Below are 23,332 nucleotides of genomic sequence, written 5' to 3' on the forward strand. Positions count from 1 at the left end.
CTCATGTATCTCTGGCACTGAGCTTGTCCCTCTTTTGCTTTCTAGGTGGGTCCAGCTGGCTCTCAGTTCGGGATCCTGGCCTGTCTGTTTGTCGAGCTGATTCAGAGCTGGCAGATTCTGGCTCAGCCGTGGAGGGCCTTCACTAAGCTACTGTGCGTGGTGCTCTTTCTGTTCGCCTTCGGCCTGCTGCCCTGGATCGATAACTTCGCCCACATCTGCGGATTCATCTCGGGCTTCTTCCTCTCCTTCGCCTTCCTGCCCTACATCAGCTTCGGCCGCCTGGACATGTACCGCAAGCGTTGCCAGATCATCATCTTCCTGGTGGTGTTTGTGGGGCTGTTCGCGGGACTCGTGGTGCTCTTCTACGTGTCTCCCATCAAGTGTGAGTGGTGCGAGCTGCTCACCTGCATTCCTTTCACCGACAAGTTCTGTGAGAAGTACGACCTCAATGCGCACATCCATTGAGGGAGAGGCGGGGCTTCGGGGAGAGAGGCATTTGATTGGTCGTTGATCTGCATCTGTCAGTGTTCATCCAGTTGCACCTCGTCTCGCCCCAAATGAAGCCCTTTCTGTGAACTTGGACAGTATGGTTGTGTTGTTGTTTTTTTACTCAAGTGTAAGTTGGATCTCCACTTTGACCATGATTTTAGGAATGAAGATCGCTTTTTAATGTACCATAGAGTTTTATGTAGTCTATTGATAAGGGTGTCTGATAATCATACGAAAACAGGGTCACCCTCGCCTGAAAACTTTCTTTACACTACAGTCTCAGAAGGCAGTGTCATAATAAAAGCACTGGTACACCAAACGGAGAACACGTCTTCTCCAATTTGATTGTTGTACTTTTTTATGTTTTAGCATGTCAGGGGTAGGTTTGTCTTTGTTTAGTCGACCTCAGAATCCAGGGACGAAAAACTCTGTACCTTTGGTGCCTTGATAAATGTACCTACTACTGCCATATTTTCGTTACACGTTGAGCACTCAAATTATATTCTTTTATTTGTGTGTTACTTCTAATGGAGTAATGGTTGATTATGAAAGGGTAGTGTTTTAGCTACCCAATTTACTCACTTGTTACAGAATACAGCTAAAACAACCTGCACCTCTGAAGTTTGTCTGTTTTTCTTGTCTACTTGACCCCAAACTAGCACTAAATTATAGAAGCCCATTTCCACCTCAGAGTAAAAATAAATAAATAAATAAAACGGTAACTTTCTTGTGAGACGTTACAATTGTGACATTGTTTCTCATAATTGCCATGTTAGATCTTGCAATGTGACTATTTCTCATAATTGCAACTTATCGCAGTGACATAATATCTCACAATGTGATTATTTTTCACTTTTCAAAAGATGAGTATATTGCGATGTGACTATTTCTCATAACTGCAGCTTTAGTTCTTACATTGAAACTTAATATCTCACAATTGTAACCTTGTAATCTGCAACTTTATATCTTGCAATGTGACTATTTTCTCAAAACTGTAACTTCATATCTCACAGTGACTTAATATCATGCAATTGTGACTTTATACAGTAAGTAGCAAGATTACTTTATTTCCCATAATTGAGACTTTTTTTCACGATGTGACTATTTTTCATAATCGTGACATTACATTTTGCAATATAAGTATATCGCAATGACTTTATTTCTTACAATTGCAACTTTATTTCTTACAGTGTGACTTAATATCTCACAATTGTAAAAAAATGTATTGTAATTTGCAACTTTATACCTTGCAGTTGAGATCAAAATTGTAACTTCATCATATTTCACAGTGACTTAATATCATGCAGTTGTGTTTTTATAAGTACCAAGGTGACTTTATTTCTCAACTGTCTGTAGATCTCACAATGCAACTTTATTACCAGTAGATTAATTTCTAGTATCAAAAAAATCACTCTCACTCTGACTAGTTTTGGAACAAAATTTAAGATGATACCAAGGATAATAACAATATGTATCCATAAACCCAAAGAAATTCTGGTAACTCTTTACAATAAGTTTCCATTTGTTAACATTACACTATATGAACTACAGTAAAAATGAGAAATACTTCTAAAGCATTAAGTTAATTTCAGCATTTATCAATACATGATTAAAATCAAAAGTTGTATCTCAGAATTGTCAGTTCCGTCAGTTGCATCTGAATTTATTGTAATGTGTTACTGAAATGCATTTTCACCACTGTGCTTAGAAAATACACATTACCAAATTATAGCTTTGTTGTTAGATTTTTATTTTTATTGATTAGATACGCATGATAGCATGACTAATGCCACAGAGAACATTTATGGATATTCTAATTATAGTGTACATCAGTTCATACGCTGTATACAATAGTTTGCATTTCCAAAGCACATTGTCACAAATACAGTAATATATAAGGAATATTTTATTCTACAACAATATAATCAACATTTCATTGTCCACTTGCAATCCAAAGAATTTGGAACATATATAAAAAATATAATTCTCAAATTTTAAATTATTTTATTTTATTATTTTTCTTACATTTTGAATGGTTGAATTTTTAACAGAAGAATGTTATTGTTAAATGTTATTCAAATTAAAAAATATATTTTTTATTGATCAAACTAATTGTTTTTTCTATGAATATGGTGAATATGGTTTTCCAAAAAAATTAAGAATTTCCTTATGAATTGTTAAATACAATCACTGTTTTTTGACCAGTAAAGTGTGCAGTGTATCTTGGGCAGTATACGAGAAAAAAATGCAGTAAACAACCAGCTTTAACCTTCATATACCCATGTAACTGCTTCGATCTCTTCAAATGAGTGCATAGGTAAGTCTCTGGTAGTCTGGTTCCTTGCTCAGGTGGTAGTTGAGCTTTGAGCAAGTGATTGCCAATAGCCATCCAGAATCTACACATGGTGTCCTGATTCAGGATTGAGTGAGCTAAAGAAACTAACATCCGCTGTTTCGTCGCGCATAAGCCAGGCCTCCAAGCTGATACTCCATCTCTGTGAAGGTCAAAGCCGCCACATTGATGGCCGAGGGACCCTTCTCCTTAAAACCAGCCTTCTGATAGAAGGGCACCAAGAACTCCTCACAGACCAGCAGAGCCCGGCGTAGACCGGGGAGACAGCGCAGGTACTGCAGATATCGCCAAAGCAATATGGAGCCTTTGCCCTGCTGTCGACAGTGGCGGTGCACAGACAACACGTGGATGTGTACCGTGGGAGAGTCTGGGACATGTGTGGTCAAGGCTTCCTGGATCAGATGGTCAAAAGTGAGTTAGAATATAAACTTAAAGTGAAGTTCTTGGTCTACATGATAACAGGTTTCTTTAAAGAATCATGTTTCTCACCTGTTCTAGTTTCTCTTTGTCCCAGCCAGATCCAATGATGAAGGCCACCAGCTGACCCTCTTCAAACCATCCCATCGAGAGCTCAGGACACTGGCCCAGGAAACTAAGCACCTCATCAAGGGTGAGTGGACATTCACCAGAAACTGAGATAAATGCTGCAGAGGGTAAAGTACCGGGGTGAGTCAACCCTGTTATACCAATGCAAACAAGAGCTTATCTGCGGATTTGCGGGTTTATCACAATCAGATCAGCATGTTGACTAGATTCTTCTAGTCTTCTAGAATTTGGAAAGAGTTTAGGGGGTGATTTTTTTTTTAACAGGTAGGAATTATTAATTGCCCTTAACCGAAACAATATAACGTAGTATAAGTAAAACCATTTGTTGCCTATCCAGATGTTTGTTGGTGTGCTTTTACAGTAATCTATGGGGCACTAATTGTAAAATACCCAGACCAGCCTAAACCATTTTTCTTTTCTTTTTTTTATTTTATTGAAATTAATTTTGCTTTATTGGTATGACATACACTACCTTTCAATCAAACGTTTGGGGGTTTGAATGATTTTTTATTAAAAGAAGTTTCTTTTGCTCACCAAGCTGCATTTTGTTTTTTTTTTTATAAAAAAAATCATATTATGACTTATTTTAAATTGTAATATATTATGAAATATTATTACAATTTAAAATAACTGTTTCTACTAGGATATATTTTTAAATTGTATTTATTTCTGTGACTGAATATCTGAATTTTCCTCATAATTACTGCAGACTTCAGTGTCATATGATTCTTCATTTATGAATCTAATATGCTGCTAATATAATTTGCTGCTCAAGAAACATTTCTTATTATTATCAATGTTGAAAACAGTTGTGCTGCTTAATATTTTTGTGGAAAATAATGCAAATTTTCAGACTTCTTTGATGAAAAGAAAGTTTGAAATTACAACATTTATTTAAAATATACATTTTTGTAATATTATAAATGTCTTTACTGGATTTAATGCATCCTTGATAGATAAAAAAAGTATTATTTTCTATCAAATTTTTTTTTTTTACTGACCCCAAAAAGGTGGTGTACTTTAGTAAATATTGCCAAAACATTATAGAAAATGAAATAAAAATAAGAAAGTAGATAGGTAGCTCAATAAGTTAAATAATTAAGCAAATAGATGACGCCTCTGGATAATGTCAACCTGTTGCCCACAAATCTGACCTAATCCCAATCATCAGATTTCCTAGAGAAATGCCTTCACCAGGGATCAAGTGTTTAGAGCTGCTTAAACTACATCCACTCAGGACAACTAAAACAAAAAGAGTGTTTTATCTAAAAACATGTTTCACATTATTAACACTGACTGAACAACCAATAAGTAATTCTGCCACTGTATTTTGGTAAATTTATTTGTGGCACCCCAATATAACCCCACCATGTGTGTGAAAGTCTTACCTTCTCTCTCTATCTCAAACACACTAATGGCGTCCTGTGGGGTGAGATTTCGGAACTCGCTGGCAGGTAACGTGTGTCGTCGCTGGCGTCGAGGAGTGGCAACGCTTAACGGCATCTTCAGAAAGAATGGCTTCAGGAAGGGTGAGCTGACAACCTGCGGTGCCATGGTCTGACACACGCACACTTCTGACGGCTGGAGGACAGTGCGGTCTGAAACACTAACGCAGTCTCCTCAGCTCTTAGTTTTCCCTCACTTCAGAGTTTTAGGACACTGCTGTCTTTCCCTCAGTGGATTTGTCCGGCCGCTCTCTTCTATGGTCTGAAGTGTTTGAGCCCTATCACACCACCTCCTCCTCTTTAATCTTCCCCCTGGCCCGACCCGCCCTGATCTGCTAAAGTGTCCCGTCTTTAGAGGGATAGTGATGTGTGCATGTGCCAGGTGAAGCTGCAGCAATTTCCTAAGAGTCTGTGTGCTAATAGCCTACTCACAGCGCAGCTCCAAATGCTTACAGAGAAACTGTTTGTACAGCCAAAGAAAGCTTTGTAGTGTTTACGCCAGCCCTGGTATCTCTGTTACGTATTTGGTAACGTAGTTACCAAATTCAGCAATCCAGTGCTTAAAAAGAGAACAAGGATGGCATCGGCTGATAAATACACTCACAGGGCCAATTTACAGAAGTGGTGTATCACTCATGTAACCATTCCAAAATCTTTGGGTTATTGTCAGTTTGTCAAGGCATAATGAACATTACACTACCATTCAACTGCATTTATCTGATCAAAAATACAGTTTTAACTGGTATGAATTATTAACTACCCTTAACCAAAAAGAAAGTCATCACAATGTAACAAAGTATTAGTAAAACTATTTTTTATTTATTTATTTTACCTATCCATGTGTTGGTGTCTTTTTAAAGTACTTATGTGGAACCAATTGTAAAATTAATAGTTAATAAATAATTTATATATATATATATTTTTTTTTTTTCAATGCTGTTAATTATAGTCCTATGATGTCTTCCTTTTCAAATCTACACAGAATAAGGAGCTTTCGGACTTCTCAGTATTGTACTTTAAGGTTTTAAAAAATGACATCAGACAAACTAAATATATCTAGTCCACTGACTTTGACTTAGTTCAATAATTGGCTGAAGCCTGATGAATCCAGCTCTTTACTTCCAGATACATCAGACTCAATGAGAGGAAGCTCTGGGTTAATGCTGGACCTCTGATGACATCATAGGAAGAGCTACTTCGTTTTAAGATGACTTGACCTTCAACGACTCCTCAGAGTAATTCCAATCACTAGGTGAACTACGTTAGTGTACAATCTTTAATGTAGAAACAGTCTATCAGAGAAAACTCCACAGAATAATATTAGCATCCTTACATTTTAATATTTCAGCATTTTAAGTATTCAGTTGATATATATGTTAACATTTGACCATTTAGAGCAATCGTGTTTCACAGAAGTTGAGATTATAGATAGCTTTCTGAGCAGTAATATACCAAATATAGGCTAACAGCTATTATGAGGCAAATGAATGAGTCATTCAGGGCCAACACAAGCTGACACAAACACTGTTGCATTATAGTCTTCTGTTTGTTTGTCGTTTGAGCCATCATAAGTGTTTTTAACTGTATGACTCATGACCAATTATTTCTGTGGTGATCCACTAACGTGTTCAGACAATGATAATGGGGTCTGTGGTTTATTCAATGACTGAATAACTTCTAATTCAGTCAGCAGGTGTTCACAGAAGGACGCCATGTTTCTCTATGCTGCTTCACAGACATTAGACGTCGTGGTAGGCTACATGTCCACACATGAGGGAGCTGTGCTGTTTATACAGTTCTCTCATCTGCACAGTGCACACATAAAGCTCATTCCTCATCCATGTTTCCATTTGGAATTTAATTCTATCCTAAATTCTATTAAATCCTTTCACACGTTCATCACATCACATGTCCGTTTTCTGAGCAGTGCCAATGACTGAACATCTGACTGAGTATTTTTTTTTTAACTATAGACACTTTTACCCTAAGCAAATTAATCAATTATCAATTTATAAAGTCCTTTTGAACGAAGCGAACGATTCCATGACTTATTCAAATAGTGATTTGCCGCCACCTAATAGAGGTTCTAGTTTCATATTTAAAGAGATAGTTCACCTAAACATTTCATCATTTACTCACCCTCAAGTAGTTCCAATGCTGAATGAATTTCTTTGTTCTGCTGAACACAAAGGAAGATATTTTGAAGAAAGTTTGTAATCAGGCTGTTTTGGGGCACCATTGACTTTCATAGGAAAAATAAAAATACTAAGGAAGTCAATGGTGCCCCAGAACTGCTCTGTTTCCCACATTCTTCCTTTGTGTTCAGCAGAACAAAGACATTCATTCATACAGGTTTGGAACGACTTGAGGGTGAGTTCATGATAGATTTTTCATGTTTGGGTGAACTATCTCTTTAAAAAAACAATAGTGGATTTAATATCAAAATGTACCATCTAATGTTAAAACGTGTTTTTATTGTGACAGTCACCTTTTAAATACTTTGGTCAGTTCAAGAGTAATTTATGCAATATTATATGATTAATCTGAAAGAATAAAAGGAACAGTCTCATGACTATTCTTGTATTGTTCAGCTGGTCGAGGTTGATAGGGGATTTAAAAAGTAGGAATAATTAGTAATAAGTAATTCACTATCACTAATATCTAGAAAGAGTCATTAGTAGGCCTTCAGTAATGTAATTACATGGTTGAAGATGTAATTAGTATCTATTCATATTTTTTTAGAGTTAACTTACCCAACACTGCTATAGTGTTATATTATTTGAATTAAACATGTTTATTAAAGAATTTGCCATAAAAGATAATGCATCAATTAGATTAGGTCAGAAAAAAATCACCAAAAAAAATGTATAGACAACATTTTTATGGATCTGTAAATAAGTACTGAAGGTTTTAATAAATAAATCTAGGAAAATACATTTTTAATTAAGCAATTTTTTAAATATTTCATAAAGTGTTCTGAAGCGCATTGTAGTATTAGCACACACAGTAAAGTACTGCAGCAGTAGAATATTATTCTAAATTAAAATTACAGTTGCCTTGAACTTTTTATTTTCAGTGCCACTGAGCAAAGTCTATGCAGAAATAACATATTAGAAGTGACAACATCACATTTTAAGAGCTGCTAAAATAAGTCAAAAAGCACTTGAAGTTTTAACTTCTTACATTTAGGATATAATATTCATGTAATTTATATACAACAGTTGTTCCATAAAAATGATACATTAGGTGCATGTATGAAATATTACCTCAAAGTATATTGCTTTCATAATTATTATTCACAAGTGAGGAACAAGAAGGCACAGTGGAATATTTAATTGAAATGGCACATTATTTGAGGAAATAAATAATATGCATATTCCAGAGCAGTGATAAATCTTACATCAATATTACCATGCAGAGCTGTAAACAAATTAATTCAACACCATCAATAATTTTTGACATTTGCTTAAAATACATGTACAGAGCAGCTTAATCAGTATTAACAGATGATATAATAAAAATCATGTTAAGTATTATAGCATAACAAATCTGTATAAGCAATACCTCTCAACCTACAGTTTAAAATGATCTGCTCTCCAAAATGGAAATTGCAAACAAGTACACAGTCTCACATCTAATGCATAAATGTAGTCAAGGCTAATCTTTACAGCCAATGAACACAAGAACAGCACAGCTATGAGCAAAAGCTGTAGCAACATTTGCTTTGTTCTTTAAAGGCACATAAACCTCTGCATAATGCTGCAAGACACTGCATATCTGCATGTTTGAGGAGAACAATGAGATGTCATGCTTCTTGTGACTTGTTCATTGAGCTTTTCTTTCCTTTCTTAGAAATACTTAGAAATACAGGGTCCAGCTGTGAAGAAATACAACCAACCTGTCAAATATTCACAAAGCCGTCATTCTAAAATGATTCAATAATATCTGAACCGACACAAGAAAGGAATGCCTTGACATGTTTAAGTATTTAAAAATCATATTACAATATTCATAAGCAAATAAAGAGGTAAAGAGAGTCCACCATGGCTTTTTTAGCGCATAAATAGCTGAACAAGCAAGCACATTTAAAGCACTGTTAGACCGCACAATATTTGGTCATTAAACTGACAAGTCCACCATTTCCAACAGTATTTGATCACTATAAATATTACATTTGAAATCAGGAATATATATATATTCAGAAGTGCTTTTCTGACTGCTCATCTTCAGTTAGCGCACACAAATTTAAGCACTTACTAAAAACGCACAGTTACAATTATATTTCTGTATTATTCACTCATTAGTTTAGCACATGGTCAGTTGTTAAGTTTTACGTTTACTCGTACATATATCCTGAAAAGAGTTTTTATTGAAGTGTGCTTTGTCTATTAATCGTAACAAGCTGCTGTATGTTTATTAGTGGTATAATCAAGTCCTGGATCAAAGCTTTATATTCAGCTTTACCTAACCAAGCACTGAAATGACCTGCTTCACCATCAACTACACTCTTAAAAATGCATAGAAGTAGTTCCTCAAAGAACCGTTCAGCAAACAGTTCATAAAACAATAAATGTTTTTCTTAGTGTGAAGAACATTTTAATCATCTAGAGAACTTTTTTCCCTACTATGAAGAACCTTTTGTGCAATGGTAAGATTCCTTGGATGTTAAAAGTTCTTCATGGAACAACAGATGCAATTTTGTTTTTTAAAACACTACTTTTAAGAGTGTATCCACAAATCAGCAGGGATTTCTTCAGCAACAACCATCTACCATTTCACTAAAGAAAATTATCATCTATTTATAATCATTCTAAACCTGTATTTGATCTTTTTCCATGAAACGATGGATTGTGAAGCTCCAAAAGTTTGATAAAAGTAGAGCATGAAGGCATTTTGTAATTGAGAGGAATATTATTAGATGGTTTCGAGTTTGGTCTGTTCATCACAAACATTTCATATGGCTTCTGAAAACTTGACATGCAGTAAGGACTAATCATTTTGTTTGACTGGTTTTTGGAGCCTACAAAGTACTTTAAAATCAACTTCCACTTTCATGGAACACAGATAATAATGCAGATTTTGAATAATGTAAAGGAGCCCTAAAACCAAGCACAATAAATATGACAGACCACCAGAACAAGCTCATCGGCCTCAGCCAGTCATGTTAAAAACAAAAGGCCTGGAACAAGAGTCAGTCATATTCAAAGTGGGATATTGGAATGGGAGTGCATCAAACTGCAATGTGGAGACATATCGGGCTGTACAAAGAAGGAGATGGGCAGGGTTAAACATCCAGTTCATCATCGTCCATGTGCAAATGGCTTGAGGGACCTAGGAGCGGCTGACTGGAGCAGCAGGTACTCTGAGTGTTCAGACTTTCCGTTGAGCCAGACAATTCTACAGAAATGACCAATACTGCAGTTAAAAACTACACTAATATCAAAACAAAATCACATGTAACATGCCATATTTTAGAAACAGGCACTTTAAAGTTTAACAAATACATCAAAGCAACAATTTAATGATTGATTAAACCAGTAAAACTGGAAACTGAAGAACTTTTTGTACCGTATAGGTTTGCACGGCACTGAGAACAAGAACATGGAGGAAGAGCCGAGAGAAGGACACAGAGGCCTACATACCCATTACTCTTCCAAACCAATAGAGCAGGAATCAGGACCTAGAGCTGCCCAGAGCAAGACCACGAGAGAAGGCAGGAAGGCAGGGAAAGGAAGTCAAGGAATAAACAGCACACAGATTAGATAAGATGAATGACAAGAGCCAGAAACAAAGCGTCTGTCAACTTGCAAGAACAAACAATGTTGTTGGAAGAGTGCACACACGCTCAAGACAATAATGTCTCTGTAAAGGACACACTTAAAGCATGCACAATGGGCTCTTGTGTCCGGATGTGCGCTCACCGGGGAGGGACAGGTCTCCAGGTGGGTCACTTTCAGTTTTGGTAAAGCTGCTGTGCTCACTGCTGCAGTCATTCATCACCTCTTCCTCCAAATTTAATCGATCCTCTGTGTAGATTCACAAACAATAGAAACAAAAGCTGTAGTTGCACAAAAGAAAAATCTCTATGATATTAATGCATACACGACAAGCAGTTTCAAGATTGTTTATAAAATATTTGTAATATACACCCTTCAATAGCTTCACAGTAAAATCGTCAGTGTTAATTAAGCAGTGTTACTCTCCGTTTACTCTTAAGGAGTTAATTTAACAACAAATAGTGAAAAATGCCCTCTAGTGTTGGTGAAAATGATCAGAGTTGAATTCTGCATTGCATTTGCTCTGTTAAGCTCCGCCCCTCAAGCCAACCCCGGAGACCAGAGCAAAAGTTGTCTCGTCGCCATTTTCTTTTGCCTTGCGCCAAAAGGTAAGCTCTTTTAATTAATTTGTTAAAACATAAGTTTAATATTTGAGGTTAATAATTGTGTTACTATTAATGCATAAGTTGTTGTTTGGTTTAAACTCAAGAAATATCGAATAGGTATTGAATAGGCAAGTCAGTATGTTGGAGAAATGTGCTTTTTCATCTCAATGTGGTAATGATAACGTTTAAATGATGTCAGTAATCTTACTTAATTAGATTTTCAGCTGTATTTAGCTTTGATGTTAGAATGTAAGTATAATGCACAGCACGTTATATTGTTGTGGAATGAAATGTCTTATAGCATGTCCTACGACGTTAGATACGTAACTCTGAATAAATTATATGATGTTATATATGATGTAAACCGCTGGAATGTTATATAAACTCTATATTTGCTACTGTTCAGCTCACGAAAGACTAAATGTGTCCGACGGCATTAATTAAGTTCTGTGAAGACAAATTAGTCGAACGCCGCCATCGCATCTTTACTGAAGCCACATTGATGGCAATAAGTTTTTATTACTTTTGTATTTGGGGGACTGTTAAACTCATAAATCTACTTAAAAACACAACATTAATTTGATCTTTATAAGGTAAAAGTGTTTAAAATTAAGTATTGTTTGAAGTAGTATTTTTATTGTTTATATACCATATTTAAGTTTTTGCTTTGCTTTTTTAATTTTTTTATTATTATTAAGTTGGTCTGATTGATTCTCAATGAAAAAAGAAAAACTGTCAATATTCTGACAGCTGATATTAAAGAAAAGAATAGGTCATATTTCATATAAATAACTATATATAGGATAACGATATGATATATATATATATAAATAATTTTTATATTTAAAAAAAATAATATTTTTTGCAGTATATCACCACCAAGGAAGATGAAGGAAAACTGTGCCAGAGGAATTGTGCCTTTGTTCCTGTACCTTCTTCAAAAATGGCTACGTAAGTATCACACTGTTTTTGTTTTAGTTTTAATGCATTGTTGACAACTTTTAAATGTTTTGATCACATGCCCATAATACAGGTGGTGTATTTTTCTCTTGGATTTTAAAACACTTTCTCCTTTTTCTGTAATCTTGTCTTTCTAAGAAGCACCGGAATCATAACCATACAGAGGCATTTCTAAAGAACGAGGAATATAATTTGAAGGTACAAAATGAAGAGAGAAATCTCATTGTGCCATTTTTCACAGCAGTTTTTAACTGTGACTAAGGATTAACTTCATATAGCATTGTTGATGATCTTAAAATGCTTTGTTGTTTGTGTCTTGTCAAGCCCAGAAGAGACCAGGAAAGGTGTCTACGTCTCAAGTAGGGATAACTTCTAGAAGGCTTGTTTTTAATTATTATTTTTTGTAGTCAATCTCTTCTCTTGATGCCTTTGACAAACTGTTTAATGGGGTTAATTTACCCAAAAATGAAGACTGTCATCATTTACTCACTCTCATGTTGTTCCAAACCTGTAAGACTTTCGTTCATCTTCAAAACACCAATGAAGATATTTTAATGAAATCTGAGAGATTTCTGTCCTTACATTGAGAGTCCACGCAACTAGCACATTCAAGGCCCAGAAAGGTAGTAATGACATCATTAAAGTAATCCATGTGACTCCACTGGTTTAACCTTAATTTTATGCATGCATTCACAAAATGTCTGCTTTAATTTCAAACAAAACACTCATCTGTCATCGTGCTCTCGTGTATGCTTGTCAGGGATTAATATTTTCATGAAGTGGTACATTTTTTTTTTTCCCTTTGCGCAAACAAAGCACTTGTGTTGCTTAATAAAACTGAAGTTAAATCACCAGAGTCTCACGGGTTAATTTAATGATGTCTTTAACACCTTTCTGGGCCTTGAAAGATGTAAGGTGATGAAAGGATAGAAGTCTGCCAGATTTCATTACAAATATCTTCATTTGTGTTCAGAAAATGAACAAAAGTCTTATAGGTTTGGTATGACATGAGTGAGTAATTAATGAGAATTCTAATTTTTGGTGAACAAACTTCTTAAGGCACACTTTGTTTTTGTCACCACTTATAACACTATTCTACACAAGATGTACACTTTCATTCAGACCACTGTGTTCAACAAAGATGTTGGCAAAGTGCAGGTCCTTGTATTGCTGAGGTTAGAGCAAGGCTGCTTAGCTAGGTGGTTCAACAGCTTCTGTACTGAATATAGAGATGTATTGTCATTTCATGCAGACGTGATGTATTTTTGTGCATGTAACTATGCATGTTTCTTGAGAATGACAGCATTGTAATAAATGTTTTAAATCTGACGTCATTGATCTTGTTTTCTGTTCTGTTTTTAAAACACCAAATGGGATTTAAAATTTGAGAATTTTTCACTATTATAAATGTAAATGAACTCTACATAAGTGAAATATTAACACTAATTAGAGTAAATTTTCCTGCAGTTATAAACTCTGGTAACGCAGAACAGAGTTAATTTCCCCTAGTGTTAAACTCTGGTAAGGCAGAACAGAGTTAATTTCCCCTAGTGTTAAACTCTGGTAACGCAGAACAGAGTTAATTTCCCCTAGTGTTAAACTCTGGTAACGCAGAACAGAGTTAATTTCCCCTAGTGTTAAACTCTGGTAACGCAGAACAGAGTTAATTTCCCCTAGTGTTAAACTCTGGTAACGCAGAACAGAGTTAATTTCCCCTAGTGTTAAACTCTGGTAAGGCAGAACAGAGTTAATTTCCCCTAGTGTTAAACTCTGGTAACACTATTGAGTGTTGAGCAGTGTTAATTTTTTACTCAAAATAGAGTTAATTTAACTCTGAAAATGTAACACTATGACGTTTATGATAAATGCTGTTTTTTTACTTTCCATTCATAAAAAATCCTTGAAAAAAAAAACATGGTTCCCACAAAAATATTAAGCAAGGTTATTATAGTTAAACTAAAACCATAAAAAAATCTATTTTTGTTAACTTGAAAAGAAAATATTAAAAACCTTCAACTTCAAATCAGCAATATGCAAATCAGCACATCTGAATGATTTCTGAAGGATCATGTGACACTGAAGACTGGAGTAATGATGCTGAAAATTCAGCTTTACATTACATCTAAAAGTGCCCCTACTATGGATTTTTGAAAATGACGTTTCATGCAGTGTGTAACACAGCTCTAAGTGAATGAAGACATCCTGCAAAGTTTTAAGTCTGAAAGTACACCGTGTATAAAGTTATTGTCTCTCAAAAGAAAGAGTTGACTCTGAATCATTGAAACGAGTTGTTTTTAAAACAAATATTGCCCACTCACTTGTTGGTCTGAATGAAAATGCAAATTCATTCTTTGCCACTAGGTGCCCCTTTTGTAGAGGTAAAAATAGCAGTTTCTCTGGTAACACTGTACACAAAGCAGCACTGTAAAGGCTGTTTTATCAGGCATTACAGGCATGATGAAATTGTTAGCGTCATGCAAAGGAGGGGTTTGGAAAAATTAATCGTTGAGCAAATAAGGTAAAAATAAATGCATATAATAAGACAATGAAAGTGGTTTTTGACCTTGCGTGCATGTCAACCTGTTGTTGGGGACTCCCAAAACCAAAATATAAACCTTTCATTACCCATAATAGAGGCACTTTAAAATATATTAAAATCAGAAAATGATTTGAAATTGTAATAATAATTCAAAACATTACTATATTACTGTCTTTTTGATCCAATAAATGCGGCATTGCTGAGAATCAATTCTTTCAATTTGAATAGTATCTAAGAATAGTATTCTTTAAAAACTGACCCCAAACTTTAAAACCTTAACAAATTTTGTAAAAACAAAAAATTATGTAGCTAAAGTGGCCAAAAAAAAATGACTGAAATTTTTGCTTCTATGACATAGCAGCACATCTAAACATGTCCCTATCATGAGTCCCAACAGGGCTGTTATTCGCTTAAAAGCTATAAAAATGTTAAATTATATGCTACGCTAATTAATGTGTCAAATTAATTCTAATTAATCACATATCAATATGTCCTGAGACAATATTGATGTGTTATACATATGTCTTAATTAAGAAGACATTATATTATTGTGATTAAAAGCGATTAATATACATAAAAAAACCTAACGTAATACACTTTAACCACGTAATATAGCATTTGTTTTATTTTCCTATTTCTAGTAAGGCCTTCTGATAACTCACCATCTTCAGGAGACAGTGAATCAGGGGCATCCTCCCCAGCCGTACCCTAACAACACAAAGACAGAAAAGAACATGAGAAATGTGCAGGCCGTGTGCAAGATGTTATATGGGCTGTGCTGCTGACCTCAGTGGGGGCAGGACTGCTGGACAGCAGCATGTGAGTTTGTGCATCAGACATCTCTGACAGTTTTTCTTCATCCTCCTCCTGAATGGGTGACGATGGAGAGCGCAGAGTGCTGCAAACACAAAGACTGTCAGGACTAGTGATGATGCACTAATCAAGTCTACTAGTACAAACGCTATTCGATGATTGTGCCCTTGTTATACATTTTATTTCTTCTCACCATTAAAAATGAAATGCCCTGGGTGGCGCTGTGGACATGTGACACTAGTGTGATGAGCTGTGATGAAGTAGGAAGGGTTTTGATTATCTGTTTATTCGGTTATTGTTAATGTCACGCACCCCACAGGAAGGGGATAAAATGATTTAAAATGCCCACTTCTAGTTAAAACAGGAAGACGGACAATGAGTCAACACATGCATGCTTCCTGAGATACTGAGCATATTTTCCTTATTGCCACAATGTCAACAGGATTTACTGAAAAGGGCAAGCCGAGTCATTATTCTGATTTATGGAAAGAAGAAGCTTATGACCTTTGGCACTGACACATGTCCTGGCTAATGCAGGAAGTTCAGCTCGAGTGGCCATAGATCAGCTATTATTACACAGTCACGAGAATGCAAACATAATCTACATCTCACTAGAGATCAGCCAAAAGCATTATTTCATTTTTGAAAGCAATGTTACAAAGTCCATGAAATAGTTTTACAAGTGCTGTTTTTTTTCCTGTGTTAATATTTCCTGTTTCCTGGTAAAACATCTGTGCAGTGCAGGATGAGAAAGAGGGAAAGAGAAACTTGACTCATTCATTTGACTTTTTTAAAGATACACTACCATTCAAAAGTCAGAAATGAATACATATAGTCAGCAAGGATGTATTAAATTAATCAAATGATAGTAAAGAAATTTGTAAATGTTACAAAATATTTCTTTTTAAAATAAATACTGTTCTTTTGATAAAAAACAAAACAAAACATGCATCATGGTTTCCACAATATTTCCCCAGAACTGAATCAAATCAATGATTTCTGAAGGATCATGTGACACTGAAGACTGTAGTAATGATGCTGAAAATTTAGCTTTGCAGGAATAAATTACATTTTTAAATATATTGCATTTTAAAATTTACATTTTTTTCTGTATTTTTTGATCAAATAAATGCAGACTTGGTGAGCACAAGAGAATTCTTTCAAAAACATTTAAAAATCTTACCAATACCAAACTTTTGAATGGTAGTGTATATCCAAACAATGCTGTTGGGCCCATTTGCTTGTTTGTGTCAGTATCCAAAAACAAACATGCAGTGGGTCAGGTTTACCTGTCCGGTGACTTGCTGACTTTGCTCTTCTGTCCACCGCTGTCTCCAGAGTGGTCAGGTGAGCTGAGCTGCCTGCTCTCTCCACTCAGGCTCCCAGAGAAGTTGATCTCGTCATACAGAGGTGCAGATGGAAGGCCAGGGGACACGGCACCAAGACCGTTCAAAGCCTCTAGCAGCGAGATGGGCTCAAACCCAGGGGGAACAGAGTCTGAGCTCTGAGGAAAGGGAAAAAACAACGGGAATCAGAGAGTGATGCCATGTTTTGTATAGGGACAACACAGATGGATATGTGTCATACTGAGTGCTCATCATGATCCATGCTCTGAGCCAGCACTGGGCTGAAGGAAACAGGAGAAAGCGCTCCAGGCTTCTTTCTTACAGCTCGAATCTGAAGAAGAGCTCGAAACGCTGGAGACAGACAAAAAAGACAACTCAAAATTTCTTGACATGATTTTCGGGGTGTTACTGAAATGATAAATAACTGTGGGACTGATAATTCACCCAAAAATAAAAGTCATGGCTTAATTTACTCCCCACTCATGTCATGTTTCCTTCTGTGTAACAGAAAAGAAGATATTTTGAAGAACGGAAATATTTTGGGTAACGAAAGAATTTCAGTTCCCACTGACTTCCATTCTATGGTCAAAAAATACAGTGGAATACAGTGTTTTCAGTTCCCATTGACTTTCATTGTAAGGAAAAATATGTTGGAAGTCAATGGGAACTGAAATCGTTTTGTTATCAGCATTCTTCAAAATATCTTCTTTTGTGTTCCATAGAAGTCAATGATGACAGAATTTTCATTTATAGGTGGGCTATCCCTTTAACAGCAGTTACATACGCAGTCGGCAGATCGGGCAGTTGTTGGCCTGGTAGCGCAGAGTATCAGCGCAGGAGTTACACAGACACAAGTGCCTACAGGGCAAAATCAGAGTGTCCCGCAGATCTGACAGACACACCACACACTCGTTGCTGTTGTCACTGTTCTCATCATCAGATGGCTGGGGAGAAAAACCACAATGAGATTTTTCCATTATTACAGAGACCCCTATAAATATTATAGAAAATGTAATGAACTTCAATAATCATCTTTTCACCTTTGTCTCTTGATTGTTCTTGTTCTCAATTCCATATATCTCCTGTAACAAGTAACTGACACGATCCACCTATGGTATACAAGCAGATATTTAGGGGAAAAAAATATTATGAGCACATTACCATCTCTATTTGGTACTTGGTAGAGTAATGCTACAAACAGGACAGTATGGAAATTAAGACTCACTATTTGTTTCTGTTTCAAAGGTTTGACTGAGAAACTGTCATCGACATGCTGTAAATGTAAAAAAAAAAAGAAGACATGATACACAAATACACAACTGCTACAAATAGGCATTTCAGAAAGTGTGAATATTACATCAAATTCGACTCACTCTTTCAACTGCTACCAGCAGTACATGGGCATGTCCCAAACAATCTGAAATAAATGATTACAATTAAAATGCAGATTCATAACAGCGCTAAACAAACACACTGATTGGTTCTCTTTTGAAATATTCAGGAAACACTATGCTGTATAGATGCAACATGTTAAAGTGTTGAGCAATAAATCACATCCCTTCCAAGCAGAAAAAAGCCCCAAAAGTGTCATGTGTCAAGAGATTTATTGACATTTCTGATGTGACAAAGTGTTAGAGCAAATCATGAAGTCCTGAGAACATACCATCTCCTTCATCAACCACAGCCTGAATCACAATGGGAAAAACACCTCTATCTAAATCAAAGTTGAGCTAAAAAAAAGAAAAGAAAAATGCATAAGTGAGATCAAATCATTTACATTTTCTAACATAAGCTCATTTTCATTTTATTGAACTAATAATGCAGAGATGTCAAATCAATATCTTATAAGCCAGTATGGATTTGACCATCAAAGGAGAGTGACAGCGCTGAGCTAGACTGAAGATACTTACATCTTCTTCCTTCCATTCAGAGAAATCGATCTTGAAGGATGGCAGGGTAAACTGCTGGCTAACCCCTCTTTTGTAATATACGGTTTCAGAGACCAATGCGGGGGTTTTTGGGCTGTATCTTAAGAAGAGAAATACACTGTTAGTGCACAAATATCAAAAACATTTTCATAATAATGCCATCCAGGTACTACAGATTATAATCATTACATTTACAGAGGTTTTCCATATTTAAATGTCTATTCTCTTTGACTCAGGGGCTCCAGTGACTGATTGCAATTACTAAGCTTTTGCACATACACAGCTTTAAAAATGAACTTTTAAAGTAAAACAAGAACAATTGCACAAAAGAGTTACTCAAAGGATTATGTAATCTCTTTACAAGGTGGTATTCATACACTAAAAACTAGTTCCTGAAAGACCCTGACTATCTCCACGTTTACAAATGATTGATCGTTTTATATCCCCAACATTATATAACAGACAATTACTTACAAATAACACAATATGAACTTTAATAATACATAATTACTTTAACACTGATGATAAATTGCAACGACATCAATGAATGGTGATACTGTTCTTTTGAAAACAACAATACAGATTTAACATGGATAATGGGGATTTTCACAAAAGAATAAAGTCGATTTACTAAATGCTTATTACAGTCCTATTTTAAACAACTAATCCAAGTGTATGTTCACTTTTTTGTTCGATTTTTTGTTTTTGTTTTTACCTTGTAATGTTTAATTAAAATGTCATAACTAAACCTTATAGTAAAAAGGAATTTTCCAATTATTTAAACCCAGCCTCGCAAGCTCACATTCATCTGCAATGGCCACATCTTGAAATCCAATCAAAAAATCAATACAATTAAAACAACAACATTTTTTCTTTGTATAATTAATTACACTCAAACATGCATCACAGTATGGAAAAAGAAATGTTGCTACTTTAATTTTATAGCAACATTAAAGGTGTAACTGTCCTTACATTGCCATCCCATTGGAGAACTCCTCAAAAGCCTGACAGTAGATAGTGATGGCCACTCGAGCATCAGAGTCAAAGGTGAACTCCACTCCATATAAGGCCCTTGGTTTTGCTCCTTCATCAGTAGGACTATCAGCATCATCTTTATATCTAGAATCATACAAATTGACAATGAAAATGCACCATTACTTAAAGTCTGTGTAAAGAGAATTCTGAGAATTGTTTCTAAACACATTACAAATGTTAGAAATGCATTGCTTAAACACATTACAAAGACTCTGAACTATGTATTACTCAATTGTGGAGTTAAACAGTTTTTCACCAATTCTGTGTTCAGGATTTTTTGGGCGGGGCTAAAACGGTGGCTCGATGATGCACTGGAGTCACCGAGCGTGGCCCCGCCCCTAACACTATAATAACTGTTGAGTAAGTCTTGTGTCTGTGATGTTAGATATACAGATTCTAGGCAGGGACAGTTCTAGGGTGAATACATACCCGGGTCTTAGCCCAGAGACATCAATATGTGGCAGAATACATACAATTTAAAAACATGAAGCATTCACAATTCGCATCTAGAAATGCGAGCTTTACCGCTTTCTCTTCTTTCAAAGCGTGGTTTCAGCGCCGACAGCGGACACGCCCCCAGCGTTTGAGAGCAGAGAGTCCTGCTTGTTTTTCAAAGATTTTGATAACTTATTTTAGTTACTTGGCGGTTTTTATTATCATTCAAATTTGGCTGGGTGGTTAAGAACACATTTTTCTGTTGTGTGTCAAACTCAGAACACATATTTTAATATCACTTTACACGGACTTTAAAAGCAAATGCATCAATAACAGAATAAAAGTGACTACATACATACAGCACCAGCAGAGATAATTTGTTCTCAGGATATGAATGATTTTATTTCATTTAGCAATCCTGAATCAGTACCTGACCAATCGTAATGAGTCTTTCCTGATGTTGACAAGACTTCTCAATGTCTTCACTGGCTCATGGGGTGCTGGAGTAACATAGGGAAACTGTGGCAGGTAGCACAAAAATAAAATAAGAAATAAAGGAAACCATTAATATTAATATTTATCAGATGCTTTTATCTAAAGCCAACAAAGAGGAAACACCACAAAACCAAGTCAGAACAGAAGACCTTAATAATTCAGATGTACCTGCACTGGGCGGTTACCAAGAAAGTTAAGATCCATGTTTTCTCCAAAAAGGTAACCCTCTGGATGAGGAGTGTCAAACTTCTCTCCTCCCATGAAAAAATGGCTGGCAAAATAGTTTCCTTGGGGAAAGAAAACAGTAATTATATAATCTGACACCTCTAACGAAATGTATAGACAGAGTAACACCATCAGTGAAGGCATCCTTTGTCATCATTCACACTGGTATTACATTTTGTACGTACTGATCCTGTTTCATATAGATTTTTAACTAGATCATTTACTCAATTTGTTGACTAATCGATTGGCTAATTTATTAGATTAATAGGAATTTATCTGAGCTCAAGAAATCAATCTATTGGAGATAAGTGCATACAAGACAAAAGCACATAAACGTCGCCTTGTATCACAACAGTCAATCTTACCTGATTTTGGAGGATATCTGTATGCAGAATTGGCCTGGATGTCAATGTCCTCAACACCAGCCATTCTTCGACTAAGAATTGAACCCATTTCTCCAACACAGTCCAATCACAACAAACTAGCGGTTATTAAATGTGCAACACAACAGCAACACGGCTTGTAAAGTTAGCTAACCGTAGCCGCGTACTAACAGCAACGGCTCCGAAACGAGAAAGTGGTTTTAAATTAACATGACAGGTGTTTGATCGGCATTTCTGTTCTTCTGAGTCGGATCAGATGTGCCTCGTACAGTCGTATTATGCGATGTTCAGTTCAGTCAGCTGGATCAGGCTTGACACACTGGCTAACTGACTGACTAGCAAGCTAGCGAGTTTGTTCGCCTGTCACGAACTGGTATCCACTAAAACAAGAGGCGAACAGGCACATAAACACACAAAAGTGAATTATAAAAGACCTGCAGATAATTCTGTCCTTGGCGTTTCCCCTAAACTATAACAGTTGTTTTCTAGGTGAAAACACAACACAAGGAAATCACTGTTGCGACGCGACCCAGAGAGGGTTGTAGGCTGTAGCATATCGCCATGATGTGATTGGCTGAGCTCGTCACGAGAAGCGTATGCTCGTCCAATCAAAAGAGCATACCTCTGCGATTGGCTGAGCTGACCATGAGAGGTCTGTTTTCATCTGGTCAAGAGAACACAGGCTTCATTTGTCACCTCACTGAGACTATAGACAATAATATGTTTTTGGCAACCTAGAGCTGTAATATCTATAAATATAGGTATAAAAATATTAAAAATGAACTAATAATTATTGAAATGTTGTTGTATGCATTTGTCAATTTGATTTAATTTCAGTATTTTCTTAAATGTGTGTGTATAGAGTATTTACAGAGTGTTAACTTATAGTTTTAGTTACTTTTTCTTATTTCTAAGTTGCTTTGGATAAAAGCGTCTGCTAAATGACTAAAAGTAAAGTAAAGTAAAAAATCCACAATGACTGCTCATGGTAGCAGAGATGCATTGCTTATAGTTATAAAATTATCATATTAATGAAATGGAGACACGTTTCCTTGTTCAGGGGTCAAAATATAATTGAAATCACATTATTTAATCATATTATCAAATCACATTATTATCTATGAATTAAAAACGAGGGCAATACATTTTGTATGTTGTGGGTTCCATATGCTATAATAATAATTATAATTTATTATTTAATTAATTATTATATATAATTAGTATGATGTCTGACCCTAACTGGTGGTAATATAATTCAACAAAAATCACAATCTGAAAAACGTAAATATGAATATGAATGGTAAATAAAATTGTATCTGTTTTAACATGTTCTAGTTGTATTAAATGGTTTCCTTTTCACAACTGTGAAATTACAACTTTAACTTTTTAAATTTCATTTTATGTTTGTGATTTGTGGACATGGATTTGCTATTTCAAATTAGACTTATTATTTTGCAAGGCTCATTCTGAGCTCAAAGTATGTGCTTTCTTCTAATATGACTCTTTTATAAGTGTAAATATGTGTAATTATTTACTTATTTAGCCTATTCATACCCACGTTTTGACAAATATAGGCAAATATAGGCAACTTAAGGCAAGCATCATGGCCATTAAGAAAGGTATTAAGGACCAAACAACTACTATATTACACACGAGCATGTCAAAACTGTCTATTTGATTTGAGGACAATACAAAATTGAACTTATTGTATTGATGAATGTGGTGAAGAATGTCACACACAACAATATATAAACCTACTCATGGGTACAAGCACTAATCTGTAAAATAGATAGATAGATGGATGGATGGATGGACGGACGGACGGACGGACGGACGGACGGACAGACAGACAGACAGACAGAGATAGATAGATAGATAGATAGATAGATAGATAGATAGATAGATAGATAGATAGATAGATAGATAGATAGATAGATAGATAGATAGATAGATAGATA

General features: G+C 35.6%; 3 protein-coding genes across 8 annotated transcripts in view; 1 reads left to right on the forward strand and 2 right to left on the reverse strand.

The window, feature by feature from the left end:
* Positions 1-2,120, forward strand: part of LOC306851762 (inactive rhomboid protein 1) — a 53,575-nt gene extending 51,455 nt beyond the window's left edge. For all 4 annotated transcript variants that reach the window (XM_079388197.1, XM_079388198.1, XM_079388196.1 and 1 more), the window contains one exon: positions 46-2,120. In XM_079388197.1, the coding sequence (XP_079244323.1) occupies positions 46-465 (420 nt within the window). In that variant the 3' untranslated portion in view covers positions 466-2,120. The remainder of the gene's footprint in view (positions 1-45) is intronic.
* Positions 1,921-5,284, reverse strand: LOC306851787 (serotonin N-acetyltransferase-like). Its single transcript, XM_079388230.1, has 3 exons — positions 4,777-5,284; positions 3,332-3,486; positions 1,921-3,234 (listed from the first exon to the last, which is right to left on the reverse strand). Exons 1-3 carry the CDS (start codon positions 4,940-4,942, stop codon positions 2,929-2,931), a joined length of 627 nt encoding a protein of 208 aa, XP_079244356.1. The 5' UTR covers positions 4,943-5,284; the 3' UTR covers positions 1,921-2,928.
* A 2,603-nt stretch (positions 5,285-7,887) lies between these two features.
* LOC306856734 (E3 ubiquitin-protein ligase MGRN1-like) lies at positions 7,888-21,950 on the reverse strand. Of its 3 annotated transcripts, none has more exons than XM_079396162.1 (17): positions 21,357-21,950; positions 20,935-21,053; positions 20,702-20,790; positions 19,774-19,920; positions 18,784-18,901; positions 18,537-18,603; positions 18,247-18,290; positions 18,099-18,146; positions 17,914-17,982; positions 17,658-17,817; positions 17,115-17,224; positions 16,817-17,031; positions 15,501-15,612; positions 15,377-15,422; positions 10,755-10,859; positions 10,476-10,519; positions 7,888-10,230 (listed from the first exon to the last, which is right to left on the reverse strand). In XM_079396162.1, exons 1-16 carry the CDS (start codon positions 21,442-21,444, stop codon positions 10,479-10,481), a joined length of 1,578 nt encoding a protein of 525 aa, XP_079252288.1. In that variant the 5' UTR covers positions 21,445-21,950; the 3' UTR covers positions 7,888-10,230; positions 10,476-10,478. The 3 variants fall into 3 exon arrangements, 2 of the variants coding, with proteins under 2 accessions (XP_079252288.1, XP_079252287.1); XR_013783039.1 differs by having other exon boundaries at positions 8,152-10,230; positions 10,402-10,519; positions 21,357-21,942; XM_079396161.1 differs by lacking the exon at positions 10,476-10,519 and having other exon boundaries at positions 8,152-10,230; positions 21,357-21,942.
* Positions 21,951-23,332: the final 1,382 nt, after the last annotated feature.

The sequence above is a fragment of the Barbus barbus genome (genome assembly GCF_936440315.1).
Source record: "Barbus barbus genome assembly, chromosome: 3".
Lineage (NCBI taxonomy): Eukaryota > Metazoa > Chordata > Actinopteri > Cypriniformes > Cyprinidae > Barbus > Barbus barbus.